Source organism: Jaculus jaculus, chromosome 10, assembly GCF_020740685.1.
Source record: "Jaculus jaculus isolate mJacJac1 chromosome 10, mJacJac1.mat.Y.cur, whole genome shotgun sequence".
Taxonomy (NCBI): Eukaryota; Metazoa; Chordata; class Mammalia; order Rodentia; family Dipodidae; genus Jaculus; species Jaculus jaculus.
In genome coordinates this window covers 90680933-90700706 of record NC_059111.1, presented here as the reverse complement: position 1 = coordinate 90700706, position 19774 = coordinate 90680933, and the positions used below count along the sequence as shown (strand labels likewise).

The 19774-nt window shown below is 46.8% G+C and overlaps 1 protein-coding gene across 2 annotated transcripts in view; it reads left to right on the top strand.

Annotated features, from left to right (window-relative positions):
• Ube2h (ubiquitin conjugating enzyme E2 H) overlaps window positions 1-12532 on the top strand; it is a 128476-nt gene extending 115944 nt beyond the window's left edge. For both annotated transcript variants that reach the window (XM_004661211.2, XM_004661210.2), the window contains 2 exons: window positions 1262-1390; window positions 8483-12532. In XM_004661211.2, the coding sequence (XP_004661268.1) occupies window positions 1262-1390; window positions 8483-8607 (254 nt within the window). In that variant the 3' untranslated portion in view covers window positions 8608-12532. The remainder of the gene's footprint in view (window positions 1-1261; window positions 1391-8482) is intronic.
• Window positions 12533-19774: the final 7242 nt, after the last annotated feature.

Here is a 19774-nt window from a genome sequence, read left to right as displayed (position 1 = left end):
GTGCATGTCCCCAGTCTACAACCTACGGGGCTAACAGAATGGAAATCACGTTGTCTCGAGTTGTGGACGTGTGCACTAGTTACATCCAGGTTTTCAGGGCCCTTTATAAAGCACTTAGTAACTCAGGATGGGTGTGTGGTGCCATTTGTTTTTGCCTGGGAAGAATGGAGTTAATGATTACTACAGTCAGTAGTGCAGTAGATTGTTTATGTTGTAGCTATTTATGGATTGAAATGGTTCATATAGGTTTCTGCCCTCATTACCCAGAAGAACCAAAAAACTTGGTTTTCTATATCCACTAGAAATTAGTGACAGCACATACTTATAGTCCCAGCATTGAGGAGGATTGAAAGTTCAAGGCTAACATAGGCTACTTTACTGACATCTTGTCTGTGACTTCAAGGCCACCCTGAGAATACAAAGGGAATTCCAGGGCTGGAGAGATGGCTTAGCGGTTAAGCGCTTGCCTGTGAAGCCTAAGGAACCCGGTTCGAGGCTCGGTTCCCCAGGTCCCACGTTAGCCAGATGAACAATGGGGCGCACGCGTCTGGAGTTCGTTTGCTAAATAAATAAAAAATTTAAAAAAAAAACAAAGTGAATTCCAGGTCAGCCTGGGCTAGAGTGAGACCCTACCTTGAAAAACCACACCAAAACAACAACAAATGTCAAGTCCTTCAATTTTTGTTTTGTTTTATCAAGGCAGGGTCTCACTGTAGCCCAGGCTGACCTAGCATTTTCTATGTAGTCTCAGGCTGGCCTTGAACTCTAAGCAGTCCTCCTACCTCTGCCTCCCAAGTGCTGGGATTAAAGGCATGCGCCACCATGCCTGGCTTTAAGTTCTTTTAAGATCTGGCACTTGAACTTTTATTGTGTATAAAGTTTTAGTTGGGTATGAAGTACATGCCTGTAACTGAAGCACTTGGAGGTACAGGTAAGAGGATTAGGAGTTCAAGGCCATCCTTTGCTGCATGTCAAATTAGAGGCCATTCTGAGCTACATGGGACCCTGTCTCCAAATAATAATAGTATCCAGGTACTTGGGGAGGCAGAGGTAGGAGGATGGTCTGGTGTTTGAGACCAGCCTGAGATTACTACATAGTCCAGGTCAGCCTGGGCTACGGTGAGACCCTACCCTACCTCAAAAAAAAAAAAAAAAAGGTAAGATAAAGAGCAGACTTGACAACTGAACCCAAATGAATTTTAGGTGAACTTGCATGTTTCCATGCATGAAGTGCTTCTGTTTGTTTTTTCTTGTTTTTTAGATCTTACCAATATATTTGAGTCCTTCCTGCCCCAGTTGTTGGCCTATCCTAACCCCATAGACCCTCTTAATGGTGACGCTGCAGCCATGTACCTTCACCGACCCGAAGAATACAAGCAGAAAATTAAAGGTAAGGTGACATACAGCTTTGTTGGCCTTTTAAAGCCCTTAAGGACTTGGAGAGAGGGCTCAGCAGTTAAGGCATTTGCCTGCAAAGGCTAATGACCTAGTTTGATTCCCCAGTACCCACATAAAGCCAGATGCACAAAGTGGCGCATGCATCTGGAGTTTGTTTGCAGTGGCACTATGCCCTAGCATGTGCCCTTTCATATTCATTCTCATATCCTCTGTCTCCTCCTCTCTCTCCCTCCCCACTCTTTCCCTCCCTCTTTCTCTTTCCTTCCTTGCAGTTAAATATTTTAAAGCCCTTCTTAAGTTCCTCATAGTTTTATCTGGCCTAAAAAGAGACAGCTATGGGCTACAGTAGCCCTGCCCAGCGCCCAGTGGGAGCCCCACAGCGCCCTGCAACTCCCCTTACGCTTCAGAATCCTGTTTCCCATTCTGAGGACAGCTTGCATGCTTATTGGGACTGGAGTTGCACTAAAAGGAAAATAAGGTGGTGAAAGAACTACAGCTCAAGTGGGTTCACTATCTCGTGTCATTGCCCCCATTCTCCCTTCTTCCTCTTCTGTTGTTTTGGCAGCGAGCCACACCCCTAGCCCTTGGCTTTCCCTCTTTATCTCTGCATATGTTTGAGAAGTGAACAGTCCAGATAATAAAGAACTCACAGTGTGCACATGTCCTTTTTTTGAGGTAGGGTCTCACTCTAGCCCAGGCTGACCTGGAATTCACTAGTCTCAGGGTGGCCTGGAACTCATGGCAATCCTCCTGCTTTTGCGTCCCCAGTATTGGGATTAAAGGCGTGTACCACCACGCCCAGCTCACATGTGCTCTTTTTTCTTTTTCTTTCTTTCTTTTTTTTTTTTTTTTTTTTTATTTGAGAGCGACAGACAGATAGAAAGAGGCAGATAGAGAGAGGGAAAGAGAAATGGGCATGCCAGGGCCTCCAGCCACTGCAAACGAACTCCAGATGCATATGCCCCCTCGTGCATCTGGCTAATGTGGGTCCTGGAGAATCAAGCCTTGAACCGGGGTCCTTAGGCTTCACAGGCAAGCACTTAACAGCTAAGCCATCTCTCCAGCCCATCACATATGCTGTTTTTAACACATGCTGGGTACTCATCTGCATAGGGCCAAGAACATCAGCTTCCTCAAAGTGTGTGGTCCTTCTCTAAGGTGCAGTCATAAGTGTTTAACAGAGCTTTGTCTATATAGGCCTTCACTGATTGTGCAGATTTAAGACAGATAGGAACATTGAGGGCTGTGTATTGAACAATAATTTCCTTCTGTTTGTTTCCTAATTCTTGCCAAATCTCCATGAGGTATTGTTTGGCAGTTTGTTTAAATAAAGTCAAAATAAATCTACTGTAATTAGTTTACTTAAATCCCAAGGGCTTTGCAAATTAATACCTAATTTAATGTACACAGTACCTTCATAGCCAAACAAATAAGTATTCCAAGAAAAAAAAAAAAGTAGTTTCAGCCACATAAAATCTTGTCATGAACCTACTAAAGTGATGTGCAAGAGAGATGGCCCAGTGGTAAAGGCTCTTGCCTGCAAAGCCTAATGACCTGGGTTTGATTCCCTGGTACCCGCATGAAGCCAGATGCACAGAGCAGCGTGTGCATCTGGAGTTCGTTTGCAGTGTGAGGAGGTCCTGGTGCGCCCATTCATTTTCTCTATATATCTCTATCTCTCTGTATATACATTTATATAGAGAAAGACATCTACCTCTTTCTCAAATAAATAGAATGATTTTTTTCGAGGTAGGGTCTCACTGTAGTTTTGGATAACCTGGAATTCACTATGGAGTCTCAAGGTGGCCTCAAACTCATGGCGGTCCTCCTGAGTGCTGGGATTAAAAGTGTGTGCCACCACGCCCGGAAAATAGAATATTTTTTTTAAAAAAGAAACTACTACAGGGCTGGAGAGATGACTTAGCAGTTGAGGTGTTTGCCGGAAAAGCCGAAGGACCCAGATTATTTGATTCCCCAGGACCTGTGTAGGCCAGATTCACAAGGGGCCCATGCATCTGGAGTTCGTTTGCAGTGGCTACAGACCCATTCTCTCCCTCCCTCCCTCCCTCCCTCTCTCTCTCTCTCTCTCTCTCTCTCTGCTTGCAAATAAATAAAAATTCAAAAAAACAAAAGCTACTGGAGCCCCAGGCATGGTGCACACCTTTAATCCCAGGAGGTAGAGATAGGAGGATCACCATGAGTTCCAGGCCACCCTGAGACTACATAGTGAATTCTAGGTCAGCCTTGGTGTGAGGTGGTGCTCGCCTTTAATCCCAGCACTCTGGAGGCAGAGGTAGGAGAATTGTTGTGTTTGAGGCCACCTTGAGACTACATAGTGAATTCCAGGTCAGCCTGGGCCAGAGCGAGACCCTGCCTTGAAAAACCATAATAATAATAATATATAAAAGCATCTGCTAAAAAGTTGACATAGAAATCTCTTAACAATATCTGCAAACCACAGTATCTTCATAGAGTATTGTTTTGATAGTTCTTACCTTCATTATGTCTCAGTAATTTAACACTATCCTTATTTGAGTGCATATCTACTCTGGTTCCAGTTAGTATGAGAGAATCGCGGGTATGAGGCCTGAAGTTCACCCTCTTTGCTGTTGCATCTTTATGTACCCTGCCCCTCCTTCTTTTCTGTGTCCCAACAGGAAGTAAGAGGTGTGCTACTTGAGCTCTCTACTTCCCTCCCTCACCAGCTTGTGCTTTTGTTCTCCTCACTAGTGGAGTTGCCCTGTTTCCGAAGACTGACTGCTCCTACAGGCTCTCTTAGGAGTCAGACTGTTTATGTCTTCTGAACAACCTTGTTTCAGAAGTGCTTCATATTTCTTTCCTTGGATATACTAAAGAAAACAGGGCTGGCAAGATGGCTCAATGGTTAAGATGCCATGAAGGTGGAAAACACAGCTTTCTTATTAGTCAAAAGTAAAACTCCTGGGGCTGGAGAGATGGCTTAACAGTTATGACACTTGCCTGTGAAACCTAAGGACCCAGTTCAGTTTCCAAGAACCTATGTAAGCCAGATGGACATGGTGGCACATGCATCTAGACTTTGTTTGCAGTGGCTAGAGGCCCTGGTGCACCCCTTTTTTCTCCCCCTCCCCTGACTCTCTGTAATAAAAACATTTTAAAAATATTTTTATTGATAACTATTTTTGATTGATAACTTTCATAATTATAAACAATAGTCCATAGTAATTCCCTCCCTCCCCCCCACTTTCCCCTTTGAAACTCTACTTTCCATCATATCCCCTCCCCCTCTCAGTCACAAAAACATTTTTAAACTAAGTAAATAAACTTCCTAAGACTTTGATAAACATTTCTTTCATTCTAAAATAATAATTTTTTTTCAGGTTTGTTTGTTTTTCTTTTTCCCAAGTAGAGTCTCACTTTAGCCCAGGCTGACCTAGAACTCACCTTGTAGTTCCAGGCTGCCCTCAAACTCACATCAATCCTCTTAACCTCTGCCTCCCAATTTTTTTATTTTTATTTTTATTTTTTTAATTTTAGAGAGAGAAAATTGGTGCTTCAGGACCTCAGCCATTGCAATTGAACTCCAGACACTTGAGTCACCTACTGGGCATTTGTGACCTTGCATCACCTTTGTGTGTCTGGCTTACATGGGATCTAGAGAGTCAAACATGGGTCTTTAGGCTTCACAGGCAAGCGCCTTAACTGCTAAACCATCCCTCCAGCCCCTAAGATTTTATTTTTACTTATTTATTAGAAACAAAGAGGGAGAGAGAGAGAGAATGGGCACACCAGGGCCTCTAGGCACAGCAAACGAACTCTAGATGCATGTGCTACCATGTGCATCTGACTTATGTGGGACCTGGAGAATTGAACCTGGGTCCTTAGGCTTTGCAGGCATACGCCTTAATCGCTAAGCCATCTCTCCAGCCCGCCTCCCAATTTAAAAAATAAAACATAATTTATTTATTAGGATGGGGGGAGGGCAGATAGAATGGGCTCATCAGGGCCTTTAGCTATTGCAAACAAACTCCAGATATATGTGCCACCATATGCATCTGGCTTACATGGGATCTGAGGAATCAAACCTGGGTCCGCAGATTTCATAGGCAAGCACCTAACTACTAAGCCATTTCTCCAAGTCAGGTCCTGCCTCCCTTTTTTTTTAAAAAAAAATTTTTATTTTATTTATTTATTTATTTATTTTTGTTTTTCCAGGTAGTCTCATTCTAGCCGAGGCTGACCTGGAATTCACTATGTAGTCTCAGGGTGGCCTTGAACTCATGGCGATCCTCCTACCTTTGCCTCCCAAGAGCTGGGATTGATGGCATGTGCCACCATACCCGGCTCAGTTTTTAAATGAGAACTTCAATATATGAATATATTGCCAGGTGTGGTGGCACACACCTTTAATCTCAGGCAGAGGTAGGAGAATCACCGTGAGTTTGAGACCACATAGTGAATTCCAGGTCAGCCTGGGCTAGAGTGAGATCCTGTCTCATAAAAAAACAGCAGGGAAACAATAAACCACCACCAAAAAAAAAAAAAAACAGAGCCGGGCATGGTGGCACATGCCTTTAATCCCAGCACTCAGGAGGCAGAGGAGGATTGTCATGAGTTCAAAGCCACCCTGAGACTCCAGAGTGAATTCAGGTCAGCCTGAGCTAGAGTGAGACCCTACCTTGAAAACAAAAACGTGTGTGTGTGTGTGTGTGTGTGTGTGTCACACACACGTACATATACATACATACATATGTTCATAATATAAATATGAACATACTGCAAATTGAACATATTCCCATTGTGTTATACTCCATGTTCCTTCTTCCACACGCCGGTTCCACTAAGGGCCCTCCTCAGCTGGTTATTGCTTATCACTGTGGGGTCATGAATGCACCAGACAGTCAGCCGGGAGGGTGGGGCATTGGGGAGGATAATGTCTCAAAAGTACACCTTTCCACCCCGTGTCTCTTACATTCTCTCTGCCCCCTCTTCCACAATATTCCCTGAGCCTTGGAGGGCATATTATAAGTCTTCTTTAGTGCTGAGATCTCAGCAGTCTTTGGTTTTCTGCTTTGATGAATTTTGAGTCACCTCAGTGTCTATGCCATCTCCCTGGAGGAGGTTCTCAGGCTAGTGATGACCGCTGCACTCATATTTAATCCACCACTTCCTCTGTAATGTGTCCTGGGTCCCAGCAGTTGTGATAGAGATGACTCATCTTGTGCTAGGCAGTCAGCTTTCTTTTTTAAAATATTTATTTGAAAGTGAGAAAGGGGGGAAATGGGTGCACCAGGGCCTCCATTCACTGTAAAGGAACTCCAGATTCATGCACCCCCTTATGCATCTGGCTTACATGGGTCCTGGAGAATCAAACTGGGATCCTTTAGCTTTGCAGGAAAATGCTTTAACTGCTAAGCCATCTATCTTTCCAGAACCCCCCCCCCCCCAAGCTTTCTTTACTCAAATTCATAGAGATCCTCCTGCCTTTGCATCCTGAGTACTGGGATTAAAGGCATGCACTGCCACACACAGCTGCATCAGATTTGAAATAAAAGAAAAATGACATGTTAAAAAAAAGTTGGCCACACATGATTGCACATGCCTTTAATCTCAGCACTCGTGAAGCAGAAGTAGGAGGATCACTGTGAGCTCGGGGCCACCCTGAGAATACATAGTGAATTCCAGGTCAGCCTGAGCTAGAGTGAAACCTTACCTTGGAAAACAGAACCAAAAAAATAATAATTATAGTGTTATCCTCAGCTACCTAGCAAGGTAGAAGCCAGCCCAGGCTACATGAGACCCTAAAAAACAAAGTAAAATTTTTTGTTTTTTTGGTGAGTTTCTTTTTTTTTTTTTTTTTTTTTGGTTTTTCGAGGTAGGGTCTCACTCTAGCCCAAGCTGACCTGGAATTCACTGTGGAGTCTCAGGGTGGCCTCGAACTCACGGCAATCCTCCTACCTCTGCCTCCCAAATGCTGGGATTACAGGTGTGCACCACCATGCCCGGCTGTGAGTTTCTTTTTGATAGGGTCTCACTCTAGCCCGGACTGCCCTGGAATTCACTATATAGTCTGAGGCTAGCTTTGAACTCAGTGATCCTCCTACCTCTGCCTCTTACGTGCTGGAACTAAAGGCTTACACCACCATGCCTAGCTCTTTCCTTTTCAGCCAGCACATGAGCCTGTGCTTCCAGTGTTAAGTCTTAAAGAATACATGGCATCACCTTCTCTGTGCCTCCACAGAGCAGCGCATGTGCAGACCAAGACCATGCAAGACTGGAGAGAAAGAATCTATGTAGACTAACGCCTGTTCATAAAGTAACAGAGCCACACTGTCTATAATAAACACAATGGCAAATCTGAAAACAATGGAAGACATCCTGATAAATTACTATGGAATCTTAACTAGTCCTATTCTGTCAGGGAAGTTAATCATTTTAATATGTTTTATTTATTTATTTGACAGAGAGAGAGAAAACGGGTGCACCAGGGTTTCCAGCCACTGCAAACGAACTCCAGATGTGTGTACCCCCTTTTACATCTGGCTAACGAGGGTCCTGGGGAATTGAACCTGGATCCTTCGGTTTTCTAGGCAAACCTTTTAACCGCTAAGCCAGTCTGCCCCCCCCCCGCCCCAGCCCAAGTTAATCATTTTATTAACATGGAAAGTAAAAAGAAATGTGGAGTCCTGAAATGTGTACTCCTTCAATCCCAGCACTCAGGAGGCAGAGATAGAAGGATCACCCTGAGTTTGAGGCCACCTTGAGACTACATAGTGAATTCCAGGTCAGCCTAGTATAGAGTGAAAGCCTAACTTGAAAATAAATAAGTAAATATGGAGTGGCCAATTCTCCTGACCTTCAAAGTTCCAAGTTGGTGGCCCAAATCTTGCCCTCTCCAAGTCAATGCTTTCTTGCCTACCCTAGTCATCCCCTCCCCTGTTCACTCTGGAGTCCCCTTGTCTTTAGTGGCCCATATCAATTGTCATCTTTGTCACCCTGGCATGAAAGGAGAGTTTGAACTTCTCTGGGATTTGGCAGGTTTGGGCTCACTGAAGTAGGTGTCTGCCCACTCACTGTTTTTCTCTGTCCATCTCACCCTCTACAGAATACATCCAGAAATACGCAACGGAGGAGGCCCTGAAGGAGCAGGAAGAGGGCACTGGCGACAGCTCATCAGAGAGTTCTATGTCTGACTTTTCAGAAGATGAGGCCCAAGACATGGAGTTGTAGTAGAGAAAGCACCTGCTTTTCAGAGAGACTATTATTTCCTAACCATGAGAAGCAGACTATAATATTCATATTTAAACAAAGCAATTTTTTTTATTACTAAACAAGGTTTTTATGAATAATAGCATTGATATATATATATTATATATCACCCTTTAGATCTTGATTTCTTGGTCATTTCTCAACCTGAGGTGCATAGCATATTCCCACATTCCATTTTGGTAGCAATATGCGGTCTGAATGCATGCATTCATAAGTCCATTTGGCCAAGGCAGCCTGTGTGCTACTGAACTGTCAAAAGAAATAGCCGCTCTGATAAGTAGACAGGAGTCAAACTAATGGGAAAAAGTTGCTTTTATCGATGGTTCCAAAGAAACAAGCCAAATCTACCAGCTCTTGGATGAAGATAGAATAGTGCTTTTTTGGAGTGGGAAGGAAAGAAACTGGGGAGGAGGAGGCCTGCTTTACAAGCACGTAGAGCCAGCCACGTACAGATCAGCTGCTGCTTCCTCTGAGTCCTAAGTGGGTCGATTCAGTGGAGTAGCAATGGAAAACAGGAAGCTCATTGGAAAAGTGAAACTTAAAAGCTCTTTTTTTTTTTTTTAAACTTAGATTTTAAGTACATTTTTATAGATCCCTGCCCTTCACGCTACCAGACCTTCAGCCACATCATTTTGCTTTGGAGAACTTTCTGAAATGTTTGAGCCCAATTCTTTTTCTTGGGGTACTGATTGTCATCCAGACCCTTTTTGAGACGCCTGGACAGGAGGAGAAAAGTAGTTGAAAGCTTCGTCCTCTCATCGAAAACAAGTGCAAAGTGTCGTCCTGTTCCTCTAAGCCAGTTCAAACCCCTGCTCTGGACTGAGACATTCAAATCTGGAGGCAGTTGTTTTTGTTCATTTGTTTTCATTTTGTTGGTGGCAGTGGTGTGTGTGTGCGCGTGTGCGTACGTGTGTGCATAGGCGCATTCTATTGTGTAAATTGTGCTTAGGTTACAGAATTAATGTCACCTACCAAGAGATGGTCTCCTTCTGGACAAAGTGCTCAGTGGACCATTAGATGGCAGAAAACATATCTGGTGGCTATGAGTTTTGTTTGGGGCATCTGCTTTTGGGAGCAGGAAGTGGATACTTGAGACCCACGTACATCCTAAAGTTAAAATGAATAATAATTGGTAAATGTTCTTGTATCCAAAGTGGCTCAACTTGGGGAAGGGAAGGGAGGGGAAGGCTTTCTTCAGAGTGTGGCTGGAAAGAAGGGATTTGGAAGTGTGATGTGGGCCAGGTTGGGAAGGAGTATACTTTCCTCTGTGCACTAAGAGCAAGTCAGACAATTTGAAATACTGCTGCTAATCTGTTGTCTGCTCAGTCAACCCCATGCCCAGGTTCAAATCTCCATGTCGCCTGCTGAACCTGGATAAAATTTGGAGACATTTTAGATACCAACTCTTTATTTTTGCTAAAACTAGGACAATAACAGAATTAGCCAATTCTAAAACCTTTCTAAAGACAACTTTGAATGTCCCACAACTTTTCTTTTGAGGCCTGTTTTTAGTTAAGAAGTGCTGTATTCCACAAGGTTAAGTCAGTGAGGGTGGAATATAACCCTCTTGCTCTTTTTTTTTTTTTTTAATTCAAAAAGCACAATCAATCTTTTCTTTGAAAATCTATATAAATTACAACTTTTAACATGATTATTTTCCTAAATAAAAAGACAAAGAATTTATCTATTTTATGTTAATGACGGGCACGAAGCAAAAGGGTTTCTTTGGAAAAAGTGCAGTTCTGTAGGGCTGAGGTTAGTCACCAAACTTACTCTTATCTCTAGCATCGTCGGCTTGTTGGAAGGTCGTCGTAACTATTTCACCTCTAATGGTGCACTTTTACCTAGCGCAGTCTTCACATCACTCTGGGGGAGGGAGGGTCTCTGCTGGCACTGTCCACCTTGCTTCCTGCTGAGTAACAGTCTGCTTGTGCTGGGACCTTATGATAGGTGCTACTTAGGTAGGCTTGAAGTGCTGGGTGGTGATTTGAGTTCAAACAATAAAAAATTGTATTTTTTCAATGTTGTATAGACAATAGTGTTCTAATTACCTTTCCAAAAAAAAATGTCCAGATAATTGCTTTTGATCTTGTCAAGAAAAACAGTTGAGCCAGGTTTAGGGAAGCACTGTGAGCTGAGCTCTAGCTCTGCCCCTCACTGGATATACCTTGCTCCAATGTAAAGATGCCAGCCTGTCTCCCTTCCCAAGCTCTAGCAGCACGTGGCTGGTAGTGCAGAACCCCCTTGTGAAGGCTGGGCTGAGGCCGCGGGTCTGAATGTGCTGCAGCGTGTGTGTGTGTGTGTCCGTCCGTCCATCCATCCAGGTGTGTGGCAGAGGTGTCATTGAGGCTTCTCCGCACGGAAGCACCTGTGACTCCCTCCCACATCTCACTATACCCTCTCCTTTCTGGCCACCTACCGTGGTTCCACGCATACTCATCTCTCTGGGCTGTGTACTCTTCACTGGGAAGTTGACCTTGGTAGTTTTCTATCCCTTCCCTGCTCCTAGGTGAGGTAGGATGAGGAGACCCTACTAGGTGCAGAGTTGTTGAATGGCCTGGCTGTGACTCTAAGGACTTGGGGCCCCTAGAATAAATAGACAAAATCTGTGGCAGGGATGTTGTGAAACCAAAGTCCATGTTGCCTATGGGGATTCCCAACACTCAAAGCCTTGTGGAACCTGATGGCCCCTGAGCACACTTGGAGGTAGTGGCAGATGCAGTGGGTCAGAGCTGTTACTGGCACTCCCCCCACACTCTTTCCTAGGTCCTAGCTTGTGGTTCACCAGTGCAAGCCATTTTTTGCCCCCATTAAAACAAGCTCTTGCCAAACTTCAACGAGCAAGGCAGCCTCCGCCGTTCTCCTGCGCCCTAGGCTATGTTCAGTGGTAGGCAGCCCAGACCCTGGCATTTGGGGTTTTGTCTGCAGTCTCTCCCCTCCTTGAGGTTACTGTGCAGCTTCAACCAGCATTCTATACCGTGAGATAGTCATCAGAAGTTGCCATGTAGTCTCTCCAGTACTAACATTTCGTCCACATCAAAGGATGTTCTAATTGCCAACCGGCTGAGCTAGGCTTCTGCCGAGTGTCTCCCCTCAAAGGAATTGTGCCCTCAAAAGGGCCCCCAAAGCCCTCGTTGGCCTTCACCTGATGCTTATATTTTCCAGGTCACCTTGTGGCCAAGAATGATGACAGACCCTCTGCTAGCATCCTTGGGTTAGGTTTCCTGCACCAAGTTTCTGCAAACTGGTGTTTGATTTTTTTTTTTTTTTCAATGCCACATGGCCCTTCTGTCTTAGTGACTCTTAAAAAGTGAAAGTTATTGACAAAAATTAGCAAGCGTTTTACTTCATTTCATCAACAACTTAACTGGGTTCATAGCCTTGTTGAGTGAGGTAGTTTCTGACTAGGCGTGAAGAGGTGTGTTTCTCTGGACTTCTGAATCCATGTTCATCTTCCTCTGGCCACTGAACACCTTGGCTAACTCGTTCGGGATTGGACAGAGGGAAGACGGATGCTTTGGGGCCTCACCTGTGTGGGTTTCTACTCACCTTAGGAATGACCAGTGCTCTCGGTGTAGCAGATACTGGTCTTGGCAGTGGGCTTGGAAAGAAGTGGCCATTAATTACTGATTGTATTTGGTACACATTGTGTGATACTTGAAGAGATAAAAGGGACTTACCAGCCCTTAATTGAAATCTGAGCTTTTTATTGCTTTTTTTTCCCCCCTCCTAGACCTTTCTCCTCCCTTCCTTCCACCTTCTTTGCATTGTGATGATCTAGTGGGCATGTCTGTCACCCGGACATATGCCTCTCTGACTATAACCTCTTATAGTTGTGTATAATGAAAACTGTAAACTTTTTTAAATAAAATGTGTATATACCTTGGCAAATGGCTGGACTTGATCAATAAGAGCCCCCCATTATGACACTCAATCCATTCTTTTAAAACCCCCTGTGTTCCCTGTTTCCTCTGAGCCCCTCTCACAACACAGGAGAATCAGGAGGGAATTCCTCATTCCTGGGGAAGAGGCTCTGCCCACAGCCCTGTCTTTCTAGGCTTCTGTATAGGAGCCCTCAAAGCTCTCCTGTGACGTTCCTGTCCCTGTGTCTAGGCCTTCCCTAGCCTAGTGGGGGTGTGTTCTTAGCCTGGAGTTCACAGGCAGTGCAGCTTCTGCCTGGCCGGGAGCCTTCCCCGTGTCCCAACCCTGCAGCAGCCTTGCGGGTCCCTCCCAACGCGCATGCCCTCGACAGCCACCAGGTGGCGAAGCTGCCCGGCAGGGAGCACACTGCCGGTATTGTTAGGAGATAAAGGGTTCCCCTGCATTTTGACTAGTTCATCTTTGTACGTCCCCTACCGGGGACAAATGGCAGTCACCTAGAAACAACGTTCCCAGAGCAAGGAGACCCTCATGCCACATGACTGCCTCCCACGCGCAGAATCTGCGAGACCCTGAACAGCATCGTTGCAGGTGGTCCCCACTGACCAGACAAAGGGTCGGACACCAAATGTAGGTTCGAGTTCACCGGCCAGCTGAGCCATCTCGGTTCCAACTTGTGTGGACCTGGGCATTTGGCTGTCCAGTGAAGTCCCTAGACAGTGGCTTCTGACTGACAGCTGGGACTTAATATGTCAGCTGGAAAAGCAATGGCATAACACCACCTCTCAGTCTGGGGGCGGGGAGGGAGGGAATTACTATGGGATATTTTTTTATAATCATGGAAAATGTTAATAAAAAATTTTTTAAAAAGGGGGTGCTGGAGTGCCCCCGGGGACACCAAGGTGTTAGGGCAGGTTTGAAGTTTTTAGACCCAAGTAGCTTTGGGAGTTCACTGCACCCATTGTCCACCTCACTTTGAAGACGTATGGGTCTGGCCACGGGGTGCCCCTCTCTCACTGCCTGGTGATCACCTATCATCTCTCAGCTGCCCCCCTGGGTGGCACCAGCTTGCCACTACCTGCCCAAGGCATTGCCCCTTTTCTGGGAAGAGGGATTTGGGGTTTCTGAGGCATGTCCTCCTAGAAGAGAAAGTTGTGGGCCAGAGCCTCAGAAGTTATCTTCATTCTTGACTTCTCTCGCGCTCTGAAGATTATTCCCCAGAGGGTGAGTTGTCATGCCCTGAGTGTCCTGTGCTCCACCTAGAACCAGGGAAGACCAAAGATTTAGGACGCCCACAGCCCCTGAAGCAGCCTTTTCTGTAAGGATCCCCAGATGGCCTATTGTGTCAGGCCTGGTCTACAGTGCCACAACCTTCAGGAGGGGGAAAGTAACCCTGAGCCCTCAGGTTTGACATTAAAACATAAAAGGAATGTGTTTCTACTCTAGTTGTCTCTGTGTGTGTGTGAGAGAGAGAGAGAGATGTGAAGAAAGTCAATTTTTTTTTTAATGTTTATTTGCAAGCAGAGATCAAAGAGAATTTTCAGGGCCTCCTCCAGCCACTGCAAATGAACTCCAGATGCATGCACCATTGCATGCGGCATTACGTGAGTCCTGGGGAATCGAACCCAGGTCTCTAGGCTTTGTATTCAAGTGCTTCAGCCGCTAAGCCCGCCACAAGAAAGTTTTTTTAATTTTTTTAAAATTTATTTGAGAGCGACAGAGAAAGAGGCAGATAGAGAGAATGGGTGTGCCAGGGCCTCCAGCCACTGCACATGAACTCCAGATGCATGTGCCCCCTTGTGCATCTGGCTGATGTGGGTCCTGGGGAATTGAACCTCAAACCAGGGTCCTTAGGCTTCATAGGCAGGCAAGTGCTTAACCACTAAGCCAGCTCCCCAGCCCCTTTTTTAATTTTTAACCAGGTCTTTATTTGAGAGAGAAGGAGGCAGAGAATGGGCGTGCCAGGGCCTGTAGCACACTGCAAACTCCTGAAGCATGTGCCATCTTGTGCATCTGGCTTATGTGGGCACTGGGGAATCGAACCTGGGTCCTTAGCCTTCCCAGGCAAGTGCCTCAACCACTGCCATCTCTCCAGCCCCAAGGTTAATTAACAAAGGCTGGGCCATTCTGTGGGAACCCTTTGGGGTGCAGGAATGTGGCTCCCAAAACCTGGTGTCAAACCAGCTGTCCAGGGTGACAGAAGCAGATGAGCACTCCGAATGCCACATCATTACAATGAAATAGGTGGACACCTGAGTGTGAGCCTCCTGCCAACAAGGCCCCGACCAGATGTGGCCTAGCTGACATCCCTGAGGGGCACTTCCATAGGGTTGCACCAGATGGGAGGATTCAGTCCTTGTTCCCATTTCCACAGATGCCACTGTCCTCAGCATCTCTAAGGTCTTCAATGGAATCAAGAATAACCAGGGGTGGGCTGGAGAGATGGCTTCGCGGTTAGGGCGCTTACTGGCGAAGCTAAATGATCTGGGTTCAATTCCTCAGCACCCACATAACTCGGCTGCACAAAATGGCACAACCGGAGTTTGATTGCAGTGGTTAGAGAGCCTGGCAGGCACATTCTCATTTATTTCCCTTCTCCCACCCCCTTCCCTTGAAAATACATAAAAATATTTAAAAATTAGAAAATAACTAGGGAGGCCAGGCGTGGTGTCACACACCTTTAATCCCAGCACTAGGGAGGCAGAGATAGGCAGATCACTGTGAGTTCAAGGCCAGCCTGAGACTACATAGGGAATTCCACGTCAGCCTGGGCTACAGCAAAACCCTACCTTGTAAAAAAGAATCATATGTTAGTTTCAAGGTAAGATTTTGGAATTCGTTTGCTGTGACTAGAGGCCCTGGTGCACCCATTCTCTTTCTCTCAAATAAATTTAAAAAAAATTTTTTGTTCATTTTTATTTATTTATTTGAGAGTGACAGATTCCTGAAACTATATAGTGAATTACAGGTCAGCCTGAGCTACAGTGAGACACTACCTCGAAAAAAAGAAAAAGAAAAAGAAAGAAAAAGAGAGTGACAGAGAGAGAATGGTCTCGCCAGGGCCTCCAGCCACTGCAAACGAACTCCCCCTGCGCCCCCTTGTGCATCTGGCTAACGTGGGTCCTGGGGAACCGAGCCTCCAACCAGGGTCCTTAGGCTTCACAGGCAAGCGCTCAACCGCTAAGCCATCTCTCCAGCCCACAAATAAAATATTGTTTTAAAAAATTCAAGACAGAGCTGGGCATGGTGGGTGCATTCCTTTAATCCCAGCACTTGAGAGGCAAAGGTAGGTGGATCGTCACAAGTTCAAGGCCACCCTGAATCTACATTATGAATTCCAGGTCAACCTGAGCTAGAGCTAGACCCTACTTAAAAAAAAAAAAAAAAAAGATGAATTCGGTGCTTAATAGCCACGTGGCAACGAATGACCCGTTAGACAAGGACTATAGCCATAGGGATTTTAGGTGAAAACAAATCAGAGGAGCGAAAGATGAGCTGTCCTTGGGAATTATTTAGGCTTTGAATCCAGAACCTAGCTCTGTTCGAGGTGGCCTCGCCTTGACTTTCCCAGAGTGGTCTGTGAATAGTCTGGGCATTTCTGTCCCCAGGGGCGGGGGTGGGGCGGCAGGGAGGAGGGGGCTTCCACGACCAAGGACAGCCACCTGGAGCTGGGTACCCACTTCTGCAGACCCCGCCTCTCCTGCTGTTCCGCGGAGCCCGTGCGCTCCGTCCCCTCCCGGGCCGGGCCACCAGGAGGCGCCCGGGGCTCGCGCTGCAGCCGGGACCGGGGAGGCGAGCCCGCCTCAGCGCCAGCGGGGAGGAGGGAGATGCCCACAGCAGAAAGCCTTCAGACTGGCAGGGTGGTGGCAGTGGATCCAGGACAGGGCCAAGTCAGGGTTGGGATGGGCTCGGCCAGATCAGAGGCACCGGGCCAGGCCAAGCGCGGGGGAAGGGGAGATGCAGGGATGCGGGACAAGAGCCACTGGGGACCAGGGAACCGAACCAATGGGACAGGAGGAGAGACCAGGAGCGGCTGTCTGGCGCCCCTTTCCTGCCTTGCAGACCTGGCTCGGGTGAACCCTGAGCTGCCCTGCTCACGGGAGACCCACAGGGCTGGGGACAGAGGCCCTAAAGCAACCGCTGCCAAAGCCCGGGGCCACCAACACCGAAGGAAGGACTGGAAGTATGGCTCCCCAATCTGTGATGCGCCACAACCAGCACCCAGGTAAAGCCAGACAGGGTGCCAAGCATTTGTAATCCCAATGTACCTACTGCAAGATGGGAGATGAAGACAGAAAAAAAAAAAAAACTCGGAATACCGGGTTAGCTAGCCTGGTGACAGCACCCAATGAACAGAGTATCTCAAGCAAGGTGGACGGCAAGGACAGACGTCTGAAGTGTCCTCTGACTGCCACATGCATTCCATGACACGCCTATGTCCCCGTTCACACATACAAGCACCACCCCCACACCAAAATAAATAAATAAAAAGAAACCAAAAAAAAAATTTTTTTTTAAGTTCTGGGGTTTTGTTTGGCGATGGGTTTGGGTTTTGTTTTGTTTTTCGAAGTAGGGTCAAACTCTAACACAGGTTGACCTGGAATTCATTATGTAGTCTCAGAGTGGCTTCGAACTCTCACAGATCCTCTTACTCCTGTCTCCTGAGTGCTGGGATTAGAGGCATGGGCCACCATACCTGGCTGTTTTTAAAATTTATTTATTTAAATATTTTACTTGTTTATTTGTTTGAAAGAGAGAGAAAGCAGCAGATAGAGAGAGAATGGGTGCGCCAGGGCCTCCAGCCACTGCAAAAGAACTCCAGACGCGTGCGGCCCCCTTGTGCATCTGGCTACTGTGGGTCCTGGAGAATCGAGCCTCGAACTGGGGTCCTTAGGCTTCACAGGCAAGTGCGCTTAACCACTAAACCATCTCTCCAGCCCAGGTCTGCTTTTATGTATTTATTTTTTGTTTTTATTTACTTATTTATTTGAGAGTGACAGAAAGAGAAAGAGGCAGAGAGGGAGAGAGAGAGAGAGAGAGAGAGAGAATGGGCATGCCAGGGCTTCCAGCCACTGCAAATTCCAGACACGTGCTCCCCCTTATGTATCTGGCTAATGTGGGTCCTGGGGAACCAAGCCTCGAACCAGGGTCCTTAGGCTTCACAGGCAAGCGCTTAACGGCTAAGCCACTTCTCTAGTCCCCAGGTCCGCTTTTAAGTAAAGGTGCTTAGATCTATATTTGGGAAATTGGAGTTCTTTTTAACATATTTCTCTTTTTCCCCCCGCCCCTCAGGTAGGGTCTCACTCTAGCCCAGGTTGATCTGGAATTCACTGTGGAGTCTCAGGGTGACCTCGAACTCACAGGGATTCTCCCACCTTTGCCTCCCGAGTGCTGGGATTAAAGGCACGCGACACCACATCCAGCTTATTTTTCTTTTAAATATTTATTTGAGAGAGAGAAAGAGACAGAGAGTCAACTAAGGGCCCCCAGCCACTGCAAAGAAACTCCAGACACATGTGCCATGCGGGTGCTGGGAAATCAAATCCAGGCCACTGGGCTTTGTAAGCATGTGCCTTTAACCCTTGCCATCTCTCCAGCCCCCAAATTGGAGTTCTTAAACTCTGTTAATGGTAAGGAGTTGGGGAGACTGGCTTTGGGAACTTACCAAGCAGTCTCTGTGACGGTTACTAGTAGATGATCTCAATTTCTTTTAATATTTTATTTTTATTTATTTACTTGACAGATAGAAAAAGGGAGAGACATTGAAAGAATGGGCGCACCAGGGCCTCCAGCCACTGCAAATGAACTCCAGACGCATGTACCCCCTTGTGCATCTGGCTAACATGGGTCTTGGGGAATCAAGCCTCAATCCGGGATCCTTAGGCTTCCCAGGCAAGCGCTTAACGGCTAAGTCATCTCTCCAGCCCTTAAAGTATTTGTATTTATTTATTTCAGAGAGAGAGAGAGAACAAGACAGAGAGAGAGAGAGAGAAAGAGAGAATGAGAGAATGGACATGCCAGGGCCTCCAGCCACTGCAAATGAACTCCAGATGCATGCGCCCCCTTGTGCATCTGGCAAACCTGGGTCCTTTGGCCTTGCAGGCAAATGCCTTAACCGCTAAGCCATCTCTCCACCCTGATCTCAATTTCTAATGGGCACAGCTGGCATGACCCAAAGTTCTCTAACAGGCCTGACCCAGACATCAGGGGACTTGTGGCTCGGTACCAATCTCAGACCCCGGCAAAGGAATCAGTTGTTCAGGACGAACGTTGGCCCGTGAAGTCTCTCTCATAATAATGGCAGTGTGGACAGGAGCGATGGCTCAACGTGGTCGTACTCCAGGCTATGTAAAGGCTTCGCTTACATTAAACCTACGGGCTGGGGTGACGGCCCCCCAGGCGACACCTGTTACCCTGCCTGCCCAGCATCTGTTCCCTCCTCTGCTGGCGTCCGCACACAAGGCTGCTTGCTCCCCACTCCCTGCCTGCCTAGTGTATGCTGGAGGCTCCCCCCTGCCTCCGAAGCTGGCATCCTACTTTGAGGTCAGAGGGCCAGCGGCTGGGGCTTGGCCTGGGACCACTAGGAAGAGAAGAGCCTCTAACCCCAGGTGATAGAGGCTGGGGGTGGAAAGCCTCAATCTCCTTTTCTTTTTTCTTTTTCTTTTTTTCTTTTTTGTTTGTTTGGTTGGTTGGTTCCCCCATCCTACCCCCCAGGTAGGTAGGTAGGGTCTCACTCTAGCTCAGGCTGACCTGGAATTCACTCTGCAGTCTCAGGGTGGCCTCGAACTCCCAGTGATTCTCCTATCTCCGCCTCCTTGTCTTTTTAAGCAAGGTGCTGCTGCTTCCTGTAATTTACAACCCAGGATCCTGAGGAATAAACCCCTCCATTGTTCAGGTGAGGAAACTGAGCGGCGCCCTGATAAACCAGCCCAAGATTACTCTGTCCTCTTAAAATCCGAACAGCCTGATAACCAAGGAATATAGCTCACTGCTAGAGCGCTTGCCTTGCCTAGCATGAGCCAGACCCTGGGTTAGATCTCCAGCACATGGGGCCATAGGGGTTTAAGGGCTTGGGGGTTGGGGGATCAAGTCTACAATAGCCAACATGGAAAAAGTCATTATTAGATTTAAGAGGACACTTCAGGGCTGGAGAGATGGCTTAGCCGTTAAGTGCTTGCCTGTGAAGCCTAAGGACCCCTGTTCGAGGCTCGGTTCCCCAGGTCCCACGTTAGCCAGATGCACAAGGGGG